General features: G+C 48.4%; 1 protein-coding gene across 3 annotated transcripts in view; it reads left to right on the top strand.

The window, feature by feature from the left end:
- USP7 (ubiquitin specific peptidase 7) overlaps positions 1 to 20328 on the top strand; it is a 64166-nt gene that overhangs the window by 22239 nt on the left and 21599 nt on the right. Inside the window, exons 1-5 of one of the 3 annotated variants that reach the window (XM_047712644.1) lie at positions 4593 to 4691; positions 9731 to 9835; positions 15403 to 15601; positions 17623 to 17761; positions 18376 to 18464. In XM_047712644.1, coding sequence (XP_047568600.1) covers positions 4661 to 4691; positions 9731 to 9835; positions 15403 to 15601; positions 17623 to 17761; positions 18376 to 18464 — 563 coding nt within the window. In that variant the 5' untranslated portion in view covers positions 4593 to 4660. Of the gene's footprint in view, positions 1 to 4592; positions 4692 to 9730; positions 9836 to 10576; positions 10753 to 15402; positions 15602 to 17622; positions 17762 to 18375; positions 18465 to 20328 lie in introns of those variants that run through there. The other 2 variants (XM_047712645.1, XM_047712643.1) reach the window with 2 other exon arrangements.

Below are 20328 nucleotides of genomic sequence, written 5' to 3'. Positions count from 1 at the left end.
TCTTGGTGCCCACCGGCATTCACACCAGTCGCCAGAGTGTGTGATGTGACTGGCAGGGCGATCCTCTTGGGAGCTGATGATTTTTGCATAATCAGGCCAAACTGGAGGCCCCAAACAAATGTTTTCATTTAAGGAGCACAAATTCATATGTGACTGTCTTTGGGGATTTTATTTTTATATACCTCATTTAAATCTGGGTTATTTCAGAGTGTAGAGCTGTCTGTCGGGTCTCAACACAGGGGGTCTGCTTTGAACTGTCAGGCCCTGTGACTTAGAGAAGCTGTGTGGGCGCTGCCTTTGGGCTCTGCAGTGGCCCACCAGAGGCGGAGGACCAAGGAAGTCCCTGGTTAGTAGGACAGGACTGCCTCCTGGAAGTGGGCTCCCAGCCACCCTCATGGGAGTTGCATGTGGCCAAGTTGTATATAAAATCATACAAGTCATAAAACCAGAGCACTCGAGAGTAGCGGTGTTAAGCCGTGGTTTCGTTGTTTACAATGCTGCCGATCTGGCCGCCCAGTCTTGAGGAGCCAGATAGTAATAAACAGTAATAAAACCAGGCCACCTCATCCACATTCTCTGGAATGGCCAGAGGAGCTCCTTCCTGTGTTGGTCAGGACAGGCTCGATCAGATAGGTGCTTGGGGGTGGCAGCCCAGGTTTGAGCACTGGGACCATCTCAGGTTGGGCAGCAGAAGGTTGCATCTTTTGTCGCAGTGCCTTGAAGGTCATGGGCGGCTTGCTGAGAGAGCGGGAACATTTAAAAAATTCAGAGTCCTTACCGTAGCCTTCAGGGCCCTCCGTGGCCTTGGCCCTGCCTACCTTCTGTCTGAACCTCATCTCCCACCTTTTCCTTCGCCCAGTGCCCTTGTCCCTGTTGGCTCTATCCAGAGTGTGGTTCTCTAGGGCCTCTGCCAGCCTGGCTCCTTTTCATTCGGTGGTCTCCACCCAGATGTCCCTCTTCCTTCAAGGCTAGTGCTCCTGCGGTTCCGTGACCGTACTGTGTTTTCCCCTCTGTTGCAATTATCCTCTCTTGTCTCCTCCCCCAAGAAAGCGAGCACCAGGACACCAGGGGGCTTATCTCTCTGTTCCTCCTGAACCCCAGAGCCCAGCCCAGCTCTGGGCACATAGGAGACATTTGATAAGTAGATTGACTAAAATACTGAGAAGGGAGCTGGCTCTGCCCAGCCCCACTGGAAATGCAAGCCTTTGCCTCAAATTATTCCTGCCTGGAAAAGGCAGTGTGTGCAGCAAGGAAGTTATTAGAATATTGTCTTAGTTGGTAGTGACTGTAATTGCTGGCACACAGGGCATGCCCGTGTTCTAGGGAGGTAGGTTGAATCCTTGGTCATGTAATGGGAATGGATTAGAAAGCATGTTTTTGAAGCCTGATTGAAGTTTTCCATCTAGGACTATATTCAGAAACTGCTTCTGAGAGGCTCCACTTTCCTTGCAAGGCAGAGAGAGCAGTCAGGGAAACGTGTTTCCTCATGGCTCCCAGGCGTGTGTGGTCTTCGTGACTGGGGAGGCAAGTGCGGCAGATGGGCTGTGCTCCTGGTCCGCACCAGCTTCTTGAAATCCAGTGGCTGTGATGGGCGGTTACCTTCAGGAGCCGCAAAGTCCTGGAAGAGAAGGCCCGTTGCGGTGGGGCTGTGAGGAGAGTTACTGGGACCCACCATCCTCACTTTATTGTCTCCTTGGGAGACTGTCACCTCTTTGTGACTCCCAGGTACTGTCCAAGGTCTGGAGGTGGTCCGTGGTTTTGCCTGAGGCCCTGTGTTGCCTTGGAAGAATCCCCCAGGGGGCCTGGGGTCGACCCCCCCCCCCACGCGCCCACGTACTCTCGTTCGCCAGGAGCGCTTCTTGTATCTTAGAGGTTCTGCTTTCTTAGGGAGTGTGCCATCTTACCACCGGTGACACCCTGGTTTGGGGGATGCCCTTCTCCCTCCCCTGCCAGGGCCTCATCAGCTGCCTCCCTGCTTGCCGCTTGCTGGGTACCACGCATCGGCCGCCTGCTGTCTCTCTTGGACTGCCTCCCTTTATAGCTAGGCCCAACGGCTGCACTCTGCCTCTCACTGTAGGCTTCTCAGCTGTCACTTTGCTCCTCTCAGTGAGCTTAGAGCTAGGGCCTGCATGTTAGCATTTATTCTGTGGACCAGAACATCAGCACATGACTTGGATTTGAATTCTGCAGTGGAAGAGGGAGGAGCTGTGTCTGAGCGTTGGAAGAGCTCTCTGGAACGGCGCCGGACGGTGTACAGGACTTGGGCCATCTGATGGGTCGCTCGGTGTCATTTGGCAGACTTGTGGTCTTAGATGCTCTGCTCTAAGGGGGCAGAGCATGGGGAAGAGTTTGGCTAACTGCTTGAGGGGAGGGGTCCAGTGCGTTTGGGAAGGATGACCTGGTAATAAAATGCAGGAGGACAAAAATCATAATACTGATGGTCACATCACTCAAGTGGCAGGAAACAAAAATAGGTAACTGTAGGCAGTCGTGGTTGGGGAATGGTTGAGTAAATCATGGCCCGTTATGGCGCTATTCAGAAATAAATTTCTGTGAATATTATTGGATACCGACTTGGCGTAGCTCTAGTAGCTCTAGTTTATTCGTGTGGTGTGAATACCATTTTTTGTTCAGGAGAAGACGCGTGTACATTGTTGCATGTGCATATATAGAAACAGTGAGGACGCCTGGAAGGGTACGCATGAGACAGTGGGTTCCTTCATGTTAGGATTGGGAACAGAGGAATCATCACCCCTTACTCATCTCTGTACTGCTCGCCTTGCTCCTGTGAGGTTTCATTCTTTCAAATCCATAGTAGAAATAAATATAGAACCAGGACTTGCACAAAAATGTTTATAGCCCCTTTACTTTGTAATAGCCTCAAATTGGAAACAACTCCGATGTTTGCAGGTCAGATGGCGTGTCCTGTCCCTGCCGTGGAATCCTCCTCTGCAGTACAAAGAAATCAGTTGTTGACCTGAGTCTCAGGGGAGTTATTATGCTCGGTGGCAGAAGGCATTCCAAATGGTTATATACCTTGTTCATTTATATAACATTCTTGAAATGAAAAATTACGGGAATGGAGAAGGTGTGTTGTTTCCAGGAGTTAGGGGAGGGGCGTGTGCACAAGGGGTGTGGGGATGGCTATGAAAGGGCAGTCCAAGGGTCCCTGTGTTGGAACTGTTCAGTGTCTTTCCTGGGTGGACACACCCACCCACGTGTGTCTTAAGAGTGCAAGTGAACAGGAATAGGATTAGTGTGTTGTGTCACCGTTGGTGTCCTGGTTATACATTGTACTATGATTTTGCAAAGTAGTGCCGGGGGATCTGGGTGAAGGGAAGTGGAGCTCTATTACTTCTATAATAATTGTGAAGCTACACTTATCTTAACAGTATGTTTAATAAAGAATGAAATCAGGGTGATCTAATAGAAATTTTCAGGGGTATAGGTTTTGTTGGGAGTAGGCACTTAATAAAGCATATAAAGAAATTCAGCCTTCAAAGCAGCATCGTGCTGCGGTACCTGCGTGGCTCAGTCAGTTTGGCGTCCAGCTCTTGGTTTCGGCTCAGGTCATGACCAGGGTGGTGGGGTGGAGCCTGCACTGGGCTCTGCGCTCAGCAGGGAGTCTGCTTGATGTTCGTACTCTCTCTGGTCCTCTCCCATGCCCGCTTGCATGCGAGCTCTCTCTCTTAAATAAATAAATCTGTGTCATCATCAACAACAGAAAACGACACTGTGCCTCTTTACTCAGGACTTTTCCTTCTTTATTTCTTCCTGACTGGTGCCTCTGGGTTCACTTGGGCCCTCCATCTAACTTGTACTTTTATCTGAGGAGTGAACTCTCCTTCTGGAGGACAGACCATGTGGGCAGATCTTGGCTTTTAGAGGAAGAACGGAGAATGGTCCCCCCTGGGGGCAGTGCCCCTCACATCCAGCTGTAGCCTTAAGCCGCTGGATCCAATGGTAAAGGGAGCTTGTGGTCATCACCTGAATGTCTGCACTGGGCCCAGCACTCAGTAGGGGCTCAGTAAATGGAGTTACAGAGTCATGAAACACTTGAATCAAACTTTACATCCTGTTTGCTCTTCAGGTCCTGCTTCAGCACAGACCCAAGCTCGCTCTTAGGCTGCCCTTTTCTGCCTTGAATGGTGTCGAGAATGGCGGGCGCGCTCTGGTGCTTCATGCTGAAGCTTTCCATATGGAAGTTTAACATCAGTTACATTCCTTGCTTCTTAGGCTTAAGGGTGTTCTGTTTTCTCTTTTTTCAACTAAACTTTTGATTTGAGATGATTTTTAGATTTACAGGAGAGATGTAGTTCGTGTGCTGTGTGCCTGTGATCCTCTTCACTAGTTTCCTTCTCTGTTAGCAACTTAGATCAGCAGCTAAGGAACTGGTAACCCAACTCCTGACTTCTTTTTTTCCCCTTTCTTTCTGGACCACTTTGCCTTTTGGAAGTGATTATCTAAATTGATGAAGTTGTTTAAATATGTTCCTTGTCCCACACCCTAGAATCCTGTGTGTGTGTGTTGGGGGGGCTTTAAAAAAAAAAAGAATGCTGAGGTAGAGCTCCTGGAGATTCTATGCAGTCACTCTGATGTGGACGAGAGAACCCCCCCCCCGCCCCAGCCCCCACAGATAGCACTGCAGAGCCATGCAGACATGGCGGGCATCCACAAGCCTGGACGAGAAGGTGACTTGGGGCAGGGAGGGGTTCAGGTGGGGGGTCCATAGGCACTAATGGATTTCCACAACCAGTACTGACATTTCTGAACTATCCTACTGAAATATATTTGGGGTTCTTAATTAAGAAATCAGTATGTAGGAAGATACTGGTGTTCTCATTTACCGTGTGAACTTCTACTTGATGTAACATTCCTTAAAATGGGTGCCAGGAGAGGAGTCAAGGGGAGGAGGACCGAGCAGCGGCCAGAGGGCTTTTGACTTGGAATTCCAGGTGAACTGGTGGAGTTGGGAGTTTAGGCCGAGTACGCTGCGTTGGTGCTCCGTGTGCTCTGGCCTTATACTGAGCTGTGGTTTTGCTCACTGCGTTGGATCCCTAGTTGGAAGGATTGAGGAGGAATCGGGGGCCTGAGCGGAGACTGGATCTGAGGTGTGTGCTGGGGTCTGTTTGGCTTAGGCAGCTCCTGGCGGCAGTACACAGCCGTCGTAGTTAGAAGCCTCTGCGGTGGTTTGTCCCCTCAGTTCCAGCCTTGTTGGGGAGAGGTGTGTGAGTAATCTTTGTGAAGTGGCAGAAGATGTCAAAGCCAGTAAATTGAAAAATCTGCTTTGTTATTTCATCCAGGAGTGGGATTCAGCACTGTTAGCGCCACATCATTTCCATAGCAATAGGTCAGTGTTCTTTGTTGGGTAGTCCTGTGTTATGACATCACAGAGGGAAGTCCGTGGGAAGGGAAGCTGAATGTAAGAATGGCCTCCTCAGGAGAAAGAGGAGGAAAATCTGTGGGCTCCGTAACCAGCCACGTTATCCTCTTCTGTGTGTTTCTAGTCTTGAGAAAAGGCATTTTGTGTCCTTTTGTATATATATAAAATTGGACCTCTGACGCATATCACAGGGTTTGGCATCAGGAGCTTTACTAGTCACAAGGAACGGAAATGATCTTTGATTGTATTTGAGTGTCATAAATACATTTTGGAATAACTCCCCTCTCTTCCCCCAATATATGGCATATTTCGGACATTTTTTTTTTTAATTTGAGGCATGCCCTATTGTCCTTGGTGCTTGTCAGGCATGTCCCCAATCTTATTGGAGACCATTGTGTGTCCGAAAATGAGCGCTCTGGTTCACAAATGGCCAAACGAGAGTTCACACATCTGGGGAAGGTCCAGTCAGATGGGACATAAAATTCAGGAACAGGATCACTTTATATATAGTGATAAATTCATATACACACACCAATCTTGCACTTCTTTGATGATAATGAAGGCAGTCTTAACCGTTGAAGATATTTCTGGAAGTCGAATGCAGAGGTTTTGTGGGCTTCAGGTACTTTCATCATTGAATTCAGGTCCAGGGATTTACTGTGTCTTAATTAAATTTTTAATCCTCTTGCTGAACTAACTCATTTATGAGGAGCTTTTTTTAACTGGATATTCAGTCCCTTAGGAGCTAGACTTGAGTTGCCAGCTTTTTCTTCCAAGGCCCCATGGCAGTTGGTTGGGAGCTTCCTGAGGCCTGTCTCTGGCCAGATCGCTCATGTACGTGGTGGACCTAAGAGGGACGTTTTGTCATTCCATAGCCACTGGCCTGACCAGCATGCTTGAGGATGGAAAAGAGCAAATTGATCAACACAGCACAAATGTGTAAAAAGTTTGGGGTATTGCTCAGGAGAACCCAGTTCATACGTAGAACTCTATTTATTTTGCCTTTAGGGACCAACTGCAGAGAAATCCTGTCTTAATTAACACTAGAATAGGATGCCTCATTTATAAAATACTAGATTTTTGTCAGTCATTGCATTTAGTTAATCCTACTTCTGAAAACCTGTGGTCCATTTCCCCCCACCCTACACTGTAGAGTGCTGTGGATGTTGATTGGTAGATCTTTTGAATTGATCTTAATTTTTTTTAAAGACTTATTGTAGAGACTCAATCTTTTTAAAAAATAAAAGAGAGAGAGAGAGAGCGAGCATGAGCCCGTGGAGGGCCAGAGGGGGAGGGAGAAGCAGACTTCCTGCTGAGTGTGGAACCCAGGCTTGATCCCATGACCCTGAGATCAGGACCTGAGCCAAAATCAAGAGTTGGGCACTTAATTGACCGAGCCACTCAGGCGCCCCACCTTGATCTTGACTTTTATTATTACTATAACTTCTGGTGAAAAAGTACTCCAAGACCCTTAAAGATAGCCTTGTTTCAGCTATAAACTGAATTCACTTGGATCTCAGAATCTTCAGGATTACGAATCAGTTGGGGAATTCTATGACCCGCTGTAGTTCAGACTGCTTATGTCTACAAAGCATCCTAGTTTTAGGTGTGATGCTGTTTTGTATACAAAGTATATTTTTGAATCATGCATGAAAAACCATATTTTAAGGCAATTGTAGTGGGACAGATTTGAACTGGGGAACTAAGTTAAAATACCAAGCTTACATCAAGCAAATTATTTTAAGATTTATGGTGCATTCGTGTGGTGTGAGAGTGTGTATAGTGCTGACTCAAGCTACTGCTACTTCTGGAGAGCCTTTGAATAGTTGATGTGTCCTTCCGGTGTTTGTTTATCATGTAAAGGGAAATGAGAATTTATTTGTTCTTATTCCAGCACACTCTGTCTTTTTTATAACAGAGGTTACATGTGATGATATTTATTGCTTGGTATCTTTTTTTTTTTTTTAACTTATAGTTTAGAGAACTTTCCAGATAGGTACATTGAAACACTGCTTTATAAAACACTGCTGCATAATATTCTATTGGTGGAATGTGCCATAATTTATTTCATAGTCCTTCATAGGGGTTTTTCCTCATAAAATATTTTTAATGATGGTTTGGTGTTTATTTAGGAGGCTATATGTGGATGAAGTACATTTCAAAATGCCTTTTTAAAAATGTTGCTTTTTAAGCACATGTTTTAGAGTTTGAGCTAATTAAACATCAGCAAAAAGAATTTCTTCTCCCCACTCCACTTTGTGTGTGTGTGTGTGTGTGATGGTTGAGGGACCAGTTCAAAAATGTATATATATATATATATATTTTTTTTTTAAAGATTTTATTTATTTATTTGACAGAGAGAGATCACAAGTAGACAGAAAGGCAGGCAGAGAGAGAGGGAGAGAGGGAAGCAGGCTCCCTGCTGAGCAGAGAGCCCGATGCGGGACTCGATCCCAGGACCCTGCGATCATGACCTGAGCCGAAGGCAGCGGCTTAACCCACTGAGCCACCCAGGCGCCCCAGATATATTTTTTTTAAATAACTTTAACACGGTTGTTAAATACATGTATTGATAGTTAATAAGACGAGTATCAGAATTGGAAGTGATATAAATTTGGCAATACCTGTTTATTGGCCTCCAGAGATTTCTAAGGTGTATTTTGAGATGCTTAAGGGAAAAAACATGTTTTATATTCAGGCATTACTTAAGATGTAATCTGATAATTGGGGGTTGGTCTAGAGGGGAACCATGGAGGGTGCTGTCCGTGGTGCTGAATCAGACCGCCTGCCGATATGAATGGGGGGGAAAGGCTCTGAAATGTCACAGGCCTAGAACACACTTAGGTAGCTGTTTTTAAAACCACATCTCCTGTTCATAGCTAAGACTGTTGTTCAGTCAGCATGTGTACAGGCAGCATAAAGGGGCCACATTAGTTGCAGTGAGCTGTTCTTACACATCTGGAAGCAGGGGAGGGTTTATATATGAAGTATGGACCGTTTTTGCTAGTGAAGGCTATTTAAATCCCAAGTCCTGAGGTAACCTTTTTTTCCTTATAAGTCAAGGACTTGCGTCAGTGCGAGATGATTGTTTTTTTTTTTCTTTTTAAGATTTTATTTATTTTTTTTTGACAGAGATCACGATTAGGCAGAGAGGCAGGCAGAGAGAGAGGAAAGGAAGGAGGCCCCCCGCTGAGCAGAGAGCCCGACGCAGGACTCCATCCCAGGACCCTGGGATCAGGACCCCGGGATCACGACCGAAGCCGAAAGTTGAGGCTTCAACCCACTGAGCCACCCAGGCAGTTTACCTTGTATTTGCCATTCATTGCTTCACAGTTTTGAATCCATGCCTTTGATCATATGTAAATGTTTGTCAAGCTGCATTTCAGCAAGCATTTAGAAATCTATAGCAGAGGGGTGCCTGGGTGGCTCCAGTTGGTTAAGCATCTGCCTTTGGCTCAGGTCATGATCCCAGGGTCCTGGGACCGAGCCCAGGGAGTCTGTTTCTCCTCTTCTCCCCTTCCCACCCCACTCGTGTACTCTCTCTCTCTCAAATAAATAAATAAATAGCATCTTTTTTTTTTTTTTTTTAAACAAAAGAGAAGTCTTAGCGCATCTTTTTATGTGCTTCTCAATCCTTTCCAACTCTTTATAAATGCCAATCCTCCTAGGGACCCCGTTTCACACTCCCTCTGCCCCCTCCCCTCAACCTCCAGTTTGTTTTTTGCATGGATTTATACTTCAGTTATCACAGTAATTGTCCAGTGACACTCTGAGTCTCACAACGTGATGTTTTAAAGTGTTGATTTGTGATTGAAAGTTCTAATACACACTGCTATGTATATATTTAGTTAACAATATTTCCTCTTGGGTTGAGTTTTATTTTCGTTTTTTTAAAGATTTATTTGAGAGCGAGCAAGTGCAGGGTGAGGAGCAGAGGGAGAGGGAGAAGCCAGCTTCCCATTGAGCAGGGAGCCCGCTGTGGGGTTTGGGGCTTGAATCCGGGGACTCTGGATTCATGACTTGAGCCGAAGGCAGACGCTTAACCGACTGAGCCACCCTGGCACTTCGTGGGGTTGAGTTTTAATGAGTAGGAAGGCCGTCTCAGAATATTACTGCAGATAGAGCAAATGTGGCATAGTGATTGTTTGCATCCCATTTAGCATTTTGAAAGCAAAGTTCATATTTAGTGAACATATTAGTAAACACCTTTTGAGTTAGAGTGTGTTCATTATGGCACATTTGGATGATATTAGTGACTGGAAATCATCAAAAGTACAAATATGCTTTTCTTTATTTAATCCAAGACCTGAAGGTAAAAACCATGGAATTTCTCTGTTTTCTTTAAAGCTGGAGATACAGATGACCCACCAAGAATTACTCAAAACCCTGTTATCAACGGGAATGTAGCCATGAGTGATGGGCACAACAACACAGAGGAAGATATGGAGGACGGTGAGTACATGCGGTTTACTTGCACTGGGCAGAAAACTATCAGAAACACAACTAGACGTGCTGTAGGTTTCTTCCCTGAGTACTTCTGAGTTCCTTAGGAGTAGCTAGTTTTCAGGTTTGTATCTGAGGCAAATTTAGGAGACTGTTTTGGTTTTGAATTTCAAGATTAGCTGCAAATTTCAGGGTAAAGTGGTTCTCCCCAGCCTAGGTGAGAAGGTTTAAGTACAGAAGTTTGGAATTGACGGGGGTTTACTCAGGTTTGCAATTTCCCAGCCACTATTAGTGTTCAGAACAAGTGTATCTTACTCTCCTTTCCTTTTTGTTTGCAGCAAGATACTTCTAGACATTGGAACTTGGCTTTCCATTGCACTCTTTTTGTAGCGTGTATCAGTTGTCTGTAGCTGATAATCCCTCCCCGCTCCCGTTAGGTGTGAAGTCTGAATCGAGCTTCGGGCTTCATTCTCCCACACTGACTTTTGGTCTGTATCATCTATGCAAAAAGTGTATGCATAGGTATATGCATGGACATTTTGTGCCCAGGAGATGACTTTCTTTCAAGGCTGTTTCTTCTTTATAATTTACCAGATAGGTGACCTGTACGCTTAATTGCCAGGTCAAAGTCAGGAAACGGTGGCGGCCGGTAATCGCTTTCTGCGGGCCTGGAATCTTGCAGTGTGATATGAAACCATGTTCTGTCAAAAGCATGTCCGTCCATCCTCATGAGGGTTGTGTCCTTCCCAGGGGAGTAACGGGGCAGTTGAAAGGAACCGTCAGTCACGGGCTGCACCACCAGAAGGACTGCTGTTCAGACCTCCTGCCAAAAGTTCAGCCTCCGTGAGAAACTGCCGCCGTAGTTGAGCGTTCTCTCACAGAGCCGTTTACCCCCTGGCAGCTGGCTGAGGCAATATCTGAGGAAGGTAAAGAGGCGTGGTCTCCACCCCGCTGCTTTGTTACCTGTGGAGTGCGCTTTCCACTGTAGCTCAAGGGCAATGGTGTGGGTGTGGTCTCCGGTCGCCGGGCTCTTGGTTTTAGTGCGGACACCAGAGGTGCCGAAAGTGATTCAGAGAGTGCGGTTGGGAAGGTGTGGCCAGGCCCAGTGTGCAGGTGTGAGGCGGAGGCGGTTCCAGTCCCTTGAGGAGCAGTACCTGGCCCACCCCAGGCAGAGAGCTCCCCATCTAGTTCCACAGAGCAATTCCAAAGGAGTATTTCCTCGCGTGTGTTTTTTGGGGGGGGGGGGGCTGGGAGGAGGTGCAGATGTAGATAAAGGGCAGAGTTTCTCGACTTAGGCACTGTTGCCTTTTTGGGTGCATCATTCTTTGTTGTAGGGGCTGTCCTCGTTGTGATCGGATGCCAATGTCATCCCACCCTTACGCCCTCTCCTTGCAGTCCTGACAACCAGAAATAGGACACTGCCAGATGTCTCTGGGGGTTCAGAGTGCCTCACTTGAGAACCACTGTTAGGAGATCCGTAATGTACATGAAAACCCCTTTCCTTTTCAGGCAAATTTTGCTACATTAGTAGTAGTAAATAATGTGCCAAACCATAGAACCTAATAGTGGAAATATTCCTGTAGTGAGTTACCAAACGGGGAAAATATTAAAGGACAAAGCAGAGCGGTCTTCCGTAGCACCATGTTCCTGGTTTGGGATTTTAGGTGTCTTTTGAAAGGCCCAGTATAAGAGAGTGAAAAGATTTTTATCTCTTTCATGCTAAGGGGCTGGGAGGGAGATTGTTCTGGTTCTAGGAGTAGAAGCCTTAGTTGAAGGCAGCATTTTCCCAGTTGTGATAAGTATTTTGAAACTCTTTTCTGTGGGATGTTAGCATGTGGCGAGATGTCTAGGAAGTTTGAGGGGTGCTGGGCCAACCAGAAGTCCCTATTACGGGCTTCTCTGGGCTGTCTGCACCTTAATGTCTTTCTCCAAAAGACTTGTTTTGTTAACGATTCCCCAAGACTCTGAACTTTAGAAACCCTTTTCTTGAATCTCCTTCTGACATGGGAAAGTAGGACACATGATCCAGGAAATGCTGGATTAGGCTTATCTACTGGGCAGAAGGGCCTTCTTTGGGAGGGGAGTTTCTCTGCAAAAGCTAAATGGCCGACAGCACAGACAGGTGTTGGGTGGAGATAGCGAGCGCATCTAAAAGTCCTGGTAACGTGGGATTACAGGCAAGAGTCAGAATCCTTTTCTGGTTGTACCTGCCGATGCTACTTTGGTTTTAGATTCTTACTCTCTTTTTCCGTAGTTGAAGAGGAGTTTTAGAGTCATTGCAGCCCAGTAGAAGTTGGTACCCATGAAACAAAAGTAATGTCTGGGGATTAAGGAGGACTTGAAAAGAATGAAAAACAGAGGTCTGATAAAATGACTGTGAGAGCGCTGTCTGGGGACCCTTCAGGCTCAGCTTCTGGCATAAGATAAAACAACAGACCGTATCGCCCTCTACCTTTTTTTCAAGCAACTGGACCCTGGGCTGGTTCATTGGCCTTTGCCCTGCGAAGATGAGGAGGGAGCGCGAACGGGCGTGGGGCGCTGCTGTGTGAGGGCAGGGTGGAGGTGGTGGGTGACCGAGTGTTGAGGCTGAGGATGTGTGGTGACAGCGGGGAGCAGACACGCATCGTCCTGTCCTGGACAGTGCAAAGAGCTACGCAGTAATGCACCAAGTGTGGCATCTGGGCAGGTTGTAGAGTCTGTTCAGATGAAGCTGATTCTGCAGGGTGTGGGGCATTCCTCAGAATCCCACATGAACTGCTTTCCTTTTTTTTTTTTTTTTTTTTTTTTAAATTTTGAAGTAATTATAGACACAGGAAAGTCGCAAAAATAGAATCCTGAGTAACTTTCACCTGTTTTCTTGGGCAAAGACATTTATGTCTCCTGTAATTGCTTACGGAAGTATGATCAGGCCAGGCCTTTCTGCCAAAGATGGGTTTCTAGCCTGCTCTGCTCTTTCGTAGACCCTCTTGCCTTGACCTTTCGGTATATAATGTTATTTTTCATTTATGTAATTAGTTACAAAGAGTTGAGAGCCATAAGGCGACATTTTATTCACATGAAAGCTCATGTTAAATGTCCTAGTTAGTATATTTCCCGAAGTAAGTCTGTCCTGAGGATGTGCCTGGAATGGGAGGTGGAAGGTCAGTCCGCGCGTGTGAGCGGAGCGTGTGAGGCAGGGGCTGCGGGACGTCTCTGCCTCTGAAGGGAGGGTTCGCTCTAGGCAGCTTGGTGCCCTCTGCGTTTTGTTGGGTCCTATTTAATATTTAGGATGAATTCTGGAATTCTTTATAAAGTGTGGGGGAGAACAAAAAAGTAGGATACGTTTCATTTTATGTCTGTGTAAAAACCGAATGCGACAAAGAATGGAATCGTATCGGAAAGCCAGTAGTTGAGTTAGAAGCGCGGCAGAGCTTCGGGACAGTGAGCTCTTCAGGGTCTCATGAGTGTGTGCCCTGAGGTGATTTCTCATTTGGTTGATGGCATTTCTTTGGTCCCCATAAAGCAGGCCCGTTTGATTGGGCTCCGCATTTGGGAGTTGCTAAACTCTAGAATACGGCATTTTGTAAACCAGAGGCAAGATCACCATTTAGGGGCCACAGATCTTGAGTACTGAAACCCGCTGTACTCATTTTGTGAGTCACCTTGGATGAGATACACCACAGCCTCGGCGAGCCTCAGTTCCCTCGTCTGCAAAGTGGGAGTGACCTCTGTCTTGGGCCCCCTTGCAGGATTGAGAGGCAGCTCACGTGTGAGTCTGAAATAGTGGCCCACTTTGTTCCTAAGCCGTTCTGACACATGACCTTGAACCCATCTCTTGGCCTTTTCAGGGACTTTTGCCCCCCCGAGGGGTTTAAGTCCTTGCTGCCTCTTGAAGAAGCTTGGGTACATACTGCAGCTCTGAGACGGGATGCCCCCTCTGGAGCAGCCCTTCCTTCCGAAGGGCCTGTGCCGTATGTATGTGGAGCCGGGTTACACGGAGCCGAGACATTGGGGGAGGAAGAGTGTCGACACGAGGGGTCAGGGCCAGCTGTCACGCTTACTTTTGGTTCTCATTTCTTTGGTAAAGAATGCCGCCCTCTCATGAGGATTGATGGACATGTTTTCTTCAGAGCAATTCAGGTAGTCGCACACATGCACGCTTTGGAGCCCGAGGAGTCTGTATCCCGGGCACTTGGTTGTCTTAGGGAAGTTTGGAGACTGAAGGATGGAGGCAGCGTATCCTTACCATGCTCTTCCCCAAGCCCGAGAGCCTCCCTTGGCGCTTCAGGGGCTTGGGGGTCAGGGATGCCAGAACAGCCCCTGGTGCCAAACCAGGCAAACCTTCCGTGTTCCTTAGAGGGGCACACCTCTGATGGTTCTCGTCCCACCCGGTCAACTGCAGCCTGTCTGCGGCCACGAGGTACTGAAGTGGAGAGAAAGCACGTAGAGATTAGTATAGCACCTTGGCCTTGGGTAGCCGCTTCCTGGAGTTCTGTAAAAGTGCTAGCCAGTAAGATGGCGCGGCCTGGGGAGGGCTGCCCTTCACGGGAGCTGAGAAGTGCCCACACAGATGCTGCTGGGCTTGTCAGGGCTCATCAGCAGCCAGTGTCACCTGTAAATGAAGAGTCACCATCTCAGTCAAAGGTGCAGTTCTAAAGTGTGACTTTTTTCCCTCCCCAAGATCTTATTTACTTATTTGAGAGAGAAACAGGCTCCCCGCGGAGCAGGAAGGCCGCTGCGGGACTCGACCCCAGGACCCTGGGATCATGACCAGAGCAGAAGGCAGATGCTTAACCCACTGAGCCACCCAGGTGCCCCTAAAGTGCGACTTGTAATTGAAAGTCTGCTAAGAGAGAGGCACTCTATCCATACTCCACTTTCTATTGGAGGAAACCTTAATTCCCTAAATTGGCCTTCAGATCTTGTTGAGTAAATGTAACGATTTTTATGATTCATGTGGAGAAGAATACCAGTTTCTTTCTCTTTAAGTTAATCCCCCTTCGGGAGTCCAGGCTGCTATTTTCACAGAAATGGAGAACTGGTGAATTTAACATTTATTTTGGGGATCACTTCTTAGCAGTCTTGTCTCTCAAACAGCGCTGGGCTGCGGCGGGCATGGCTGTGGCACTCTCTCCGGGTGCCCTGTGGGCCCCGAGCGCCCACAAGCACCTTGCCTCCCTCCCTGCTCCTCTGCAGACCGGGCCCAAGTCAGCTCTTCCCTCTTCCTCCCGGCGCCCCTGCCTTTAAGCAGGTGTCCCACGAGTGGGGGCCTGTCCACCCACTGAGGGTGACTTGGGAATTGCCAGAGTAGAGTAGACCTTTCTTACAGGCCGAACTCTGGAATCGAGGAGGGCAGGCAGGTGCGTGTCGTTAGCCCTCTAGGTTTGGATGTCACTCACACATGAGCCTGTGTCGCCGCACTGTTGTGGGTTATCAGTGCTTAGGAAGGGTGCTCTCGCTTCCCTCAGTCAGGGTTAGCGGTTAGCTTGCGGGTTCCCGCAGGTGTCGGTTGTCCCACGCGGGGTCCCACGGCTGCTGGCCGTCGGTGCTGTTTGACAATGCCCGAGCCCTGTGATTGACACGGCCTTTTCTTGCAGACACGAGTTGGCGCTCCGAGGCGACCTTTCAGTTCACTGTCGAGCGCTTCAGCAGACTGAGTGAGTCGGTCCTTAGCCCTCCGTGTTTTGTGCGAAATCTGCCATGGAAGATTATGGTGATGCCACGCTTTTATCCAGACAGACCACACCAAAAAAGCGTAGGATTCTTTCTCCAGTGCAATGCTGAATCTGATTCCACGTAAGACAGTTTAAATGATGCGATTACAAACCCACAAATAGTTACGCTATGCGATTGAAGGCCCGATCTGATTGGCCTCTTTGAACTTAACGGTATTGAGTTTCCTTGCTGCCTCTACATAGCCCTTTGATTTTACATTTGATGAAATACATTCCCCTCCTTAAAACTCACTGGTAGGTATTCTGTCCAAATTAGAAAAGGTGTCAGTTTTTCTTGCAAATGAGAAAGTGAGGTTCACGTGTTAGGATCTTCCAGCCCATGGAACCTGGAATTGGGCCCCTGTGCACGGGCTCACTACTGAATTCCGGGCTTTGGTAGGTTATCAGTCCCTGCCCGAAGGGAAAACTGTAGTCCCGGAAAGTCCTCCGGTCCCGTGGCCTCCCCATCGTTGTGTTAACCAGTTCCTGTGTGTGGATTCAGAAAGATCGAATTAAAACACTCCTGGAGGGTATAACAACATGGGCCTCTTCAGCTTATTTTAGGAATATTGTTTTGTTCCTGTCATTTTTATTTTTATTTTTTTTAATTTTTTATTTTTTATTTTTTTTTTTTTAAGATTTTATTTATTTATCAGAGAGAGAGAGGAAGAGAGAGCGAGCACAGGCAGGCAGAGGCAGAGGGAGAAGCAGGCTCCCCGCCGAGCAAGGAGCCCGATGTGGGACTCGATCCCAGGACTCTGGGATCATGACCTGAGCCGAAGGCAGCTGCTTAACCAACTGAGCCACCCAGGCGTCCCTGTTCCTGTCATTTTTAAAAAGAAGTGTGTAATAAAATGTCTTCAAATTGAGAAAAGTCTTCATGGTCCCATTTTTCAGATGAAACTAAAGATTAAGGCTTCACACTTTCTCCCCACTGATTCCTTCTCAAAAGGAGAAGGAATTAAAAACTGTCACTGTTCAGCATTTCTCAGAGGCTTAGTTGACATTGTTTGAAGGGGTCCCCGGATCACTAGGTCACCGTGTCCTTCTCGTTCCCTATCGAGGATCCCATGAGAAGGCTGCTTCCTTGGACCATGATTGTGTGGTCACCCGCAGACGGTGGCCCTTTGGAGCTCTCATTGAAGGCTGTTAGCCAGAGGGCACCGGCCCTCCCTGTTCTGCCAGGCCCAGGGAGTGCAGTCCGTTTCCTTGGGCTCTTGGCTGGGACGGGTAAGAAGTGTGAAGCCAGGCGTGTGCTGCAGCCTGTGTGTAGGTTAAAGTTTTTCCCTGTCTTCCCATTATGATCTGGTTTCCGGTGAGTATTTGGGCTGCACATTAGTCTAACAGGCAACTTCACGCTGACAGTCATTGGGGAAGCAGTGAGCGGGTCGTGTTCAGTGCGGCCGGCCCGAGCCAGCGTAGTGCCGGTGCCGACACTGCGCTCAGGTCTCTAGCTCCAAGCCCTTAGTGGACCTTTCAAAAGCCGTAGCCTTTCGGTTTTTAGACATTGGCCCAGCGGCCCTTTTGTGATCTCTGCCCACCTTGACGGCAGCAGGGCTCTTGGGCTGTGCCGGGATTTGGTGGCTCTGCTTGGAGTCCCCCAGGAGCGGCCGGCGCAGCTCTCCCCGGGAGCTGCTGTGCCGGGGGGTGGGTGGGTGGGGCTCCTGGAGGGCACGACTCTCACCTTCTCTCGTTCTGTTGTGTCACTAATACCCGGAGTAGATACCAAAACTACCATGTTTCTCTCTATGAGAGAAAACCAGCCTCTCATAGAATCTGAAGACCAGTGTCTAAAATTCAGAAACTTTTCTGTTTTACTGGTAGCAATAAGAAAAAAGAACCTGACCTAAAACTTCGTAAAGAAATTAAAATGAATAAAATCACGGGTCAGATCACTACAGGTGGCTTACGAGCACCCCTAAACTCTTTTAGCTGTGTTCCCCATTAGAGGTAAATGTGTCGCTCTCCCAGCTCCTCCCACCCCTCCCAAAAAATAAAAGAGGAAGAAGGAGAACTAATGTGGGAAGTTCTGTGTACTGCGTTACTGAAGTGAGCAGACGTCCGTTAAATTGGTCAACTGAGGCTTAGGTTTTCCTTGAACAGGTCGTGGTCCTGCCACGCGCAAGCCGTGCTGAAGATCATAAACTACAGAGACGACGAGAAGTCGTTCAGCCGCCGCATTAGTCACCTGTTCTTCCACAAGGAGAACGACTGGGGGTTTTCCAACTTCATGGCCTGGAGCGTAAGTAACCGACTGTTGACACGGAGTCATCTGAGCCTTACTCCTTCCCGAGTTCCTTCACTCCTGAGAGCCCTGTGTCTTGTAGCATCAAACGCGTGCTTCCTAAGCGGGGCAGGTGTCCAGAACTGTGTCCTCCCGTTTGCTGGCTGACATTTTTAAGCAGCCGACAGGGCAGTATTGGGGTGGGGGGCACCCAAGTCGGGCATGGTTTCAGGGAACCTCCTCAGTTCTCAGGCCCAGGTTTTTCGGCTGCTCTTGGGAGAGGTAGAACCCAGGAGCGCGCTGTCAGGAGTGTCCTGCTCGGCCCTCCAGCACTGGATCCCCGGAACATCTCCGAGCCCTTGCTCTGGGGCCCGAGTGCTGGTGCCTCAGGCCATGCCCTGGATCAGCCCCCAGTGCCTCCCGGAGCTTCCTGGAGGGATCTAGCCCTTGCTGGTCTTGTTCAGAGGACATTAGTTAAAGCAGATCAAAACGCTGCAAAATCAGAAGCACCATGTGGGGGTTGGAAAAAGTAGTGTTTTCCTCTACTACGTAGAGGGCACTGGGGTAATTGTTTAGAACGAAGCCAGCATTCGTGTGTTCTTATGCAAGTTGGATATTCTTATTTTTTATAGGAAGTGACTGATCCTGAGAAAGGATTTATAGATGATGACAAAGTTACTTTTGAAGTCTTTGTACAGGCGGATGCTCCCCATGGAGTTGCGTAAGTTTTTCTTTAATTGGGTGCTCTTAAGAAACACCTTTTGTGCTGTGATGAGAGAAGCACTAGCGTGTGAGCAGAGACACATATACTTAACAGATACGCACCCTCTCTGCGCTTGCCCACACAGTCGGGGGGTGTGTGGCTCTGCACGCCAGCCTCACGTTCACTCCTTTGCTTGGCCTGTTTTCTGGAGTGGTTTCTGTAGGCCGGACACTGCTGTGCATTAGGAAGGTGATGGTGGTCGGCAAGATAGCCGTGCATTTCTGTCCTCAAATATCCAGACTGGTGGGGCAGTTCATAAATCCTGCAGAGGAAATGCCCAGATTTTACTCTGAAGATGGCAGGGATGGGAAGGTCTGGGAGTGGCGAGTCTGAGTCAGGAAGCAGGGGCGGAATGGGTGGGTTGAAGATGGTGAGGAAGGTGGACCCCAGCACGGAGGACCGGCAGGAGATGGGATGATTGCTCAGTGGTGGGAGGTCTGTGTGCACAAGGCAGTGTTCAGCCTTACAGGAGGCATGGAGGGGTGTGGGGCTACTTGGCAAGGAGGGGAAGAGGTTGGGGCAGGGAGAGCAGCAGGAGCCAGGAGACCAGCAGGGAAGGCTGGGGTGGGGCGGTGCATCCTGAAGGTGTGGAGGTTGAGCCGGAAGCTGGACTCTGGCTGTGGGGCCCTACTGCCTTGTCCAGGCCCCAGGGTGAGGCGGCGAGTGCAGTCTGGGAAGACGCTGAGTGGCAGGCACCCATTTCTTGCTCCCCTTATTTTATCTCCACGTGGCCCTGCTCTGGCAAGAGCGCGGGTGTGGGTTGACCCGGATGGCTGGGCCGGGAACTGTGGGGCAGCCGAGGAGGAGCTGTTACTGAGTCCGGTCCCGGCTGCTGTGGCCTGGGGCATGTGCAGGAAGAATCCAGCTTTTCCTGAGCCTTTTCAGAGCTCAGGTTAGATCCAGACATCAGGACTGGAAGTACAAACAAGAAGATTAAATTTCCGTGGGTTTTACGCCACCCGCCCTATTTTGAACGTCTTCCCTTATGTTTATGAGGGTACTTTACTTGACTAAAAAAGTGGATTGGGGTTTTCCAGCCTTACCAATCATAGCAGATTTCTTGCTTTAGTTTGATCTGTTCAGCCATTATTGCTTAATTTTTATGGTTGTAGTTTTTAAAATAACCATCTATAATTTAGGATTCTTGCATTTTCTTGCCAATTTTTAAAATTCTCCATGGATGCATTCATACACATGGACACTCACACCCACTCACACACACACACACTTGAGCCAGGGCCCTTTGGGACACCTGAGTGTGGCAGCAAGGTCAGAGGCTAACCCCGGGAATCACAGAGTACTATGGACCCCGGCCTCGGCCAACAGTAAATATCTCTAGGGTTGGTCACGCTTGGTGGCAGTCATGTTTGTTCATGGCTTTGCGTTATATACAGAGGGTGCTGGGGAAAGGGGTGGCTTTAGCTGGCATTCTCTTCCTTTGACGATGGGGGCAGTGTGCAGCACGGACTGCTAACTCTGAGAAAATACACCTTTTCTCCTCAGCAACCACCACTGTAGACTAGGGAGAAAGAGAACTGGGAGTTGAGAAGCCCGAACTAGAATTTTGCCCCAGTGTACATGCTTGTCTTTGCTTCTCTGTATAACTGCAAAGAGAGGGGTCCCGACTGTGCGTTTCTTGCTGACTCCACATGTGACCTAGTATGTATGCCGTGGACCCACACGGGCCAGTCACACAGGATTCACTGTTGTGTGTGAGTGGCGTGTTGGACAAAGAAGGCAGGGCTGCCGTCAGTGGCCTTAAGCTGCTTCTCCAGTGCTGGGTTCGTGCACTTGGGCGAACAGAGCCCGTGACCGTGCTAAG

Source organism: Lutra lutra, chromosome 18 (assembly GCF_902655055.1).
Source record: "Lutra lutra chromosome 18, mLutLut1.2, whole genome shotgun sequence".
NCBI classification, from domain to species: Eukaryota; Metazoa; Chordata; class Mammalia; order Carnivora; family Mustelidae; genus Lutra; species Lutra lutra.
The sequence above is the reverse complement of the archived record's forward strand: the minus strand, read 5'-3'. Positions and strand labels throughout refer to the sequence as shown.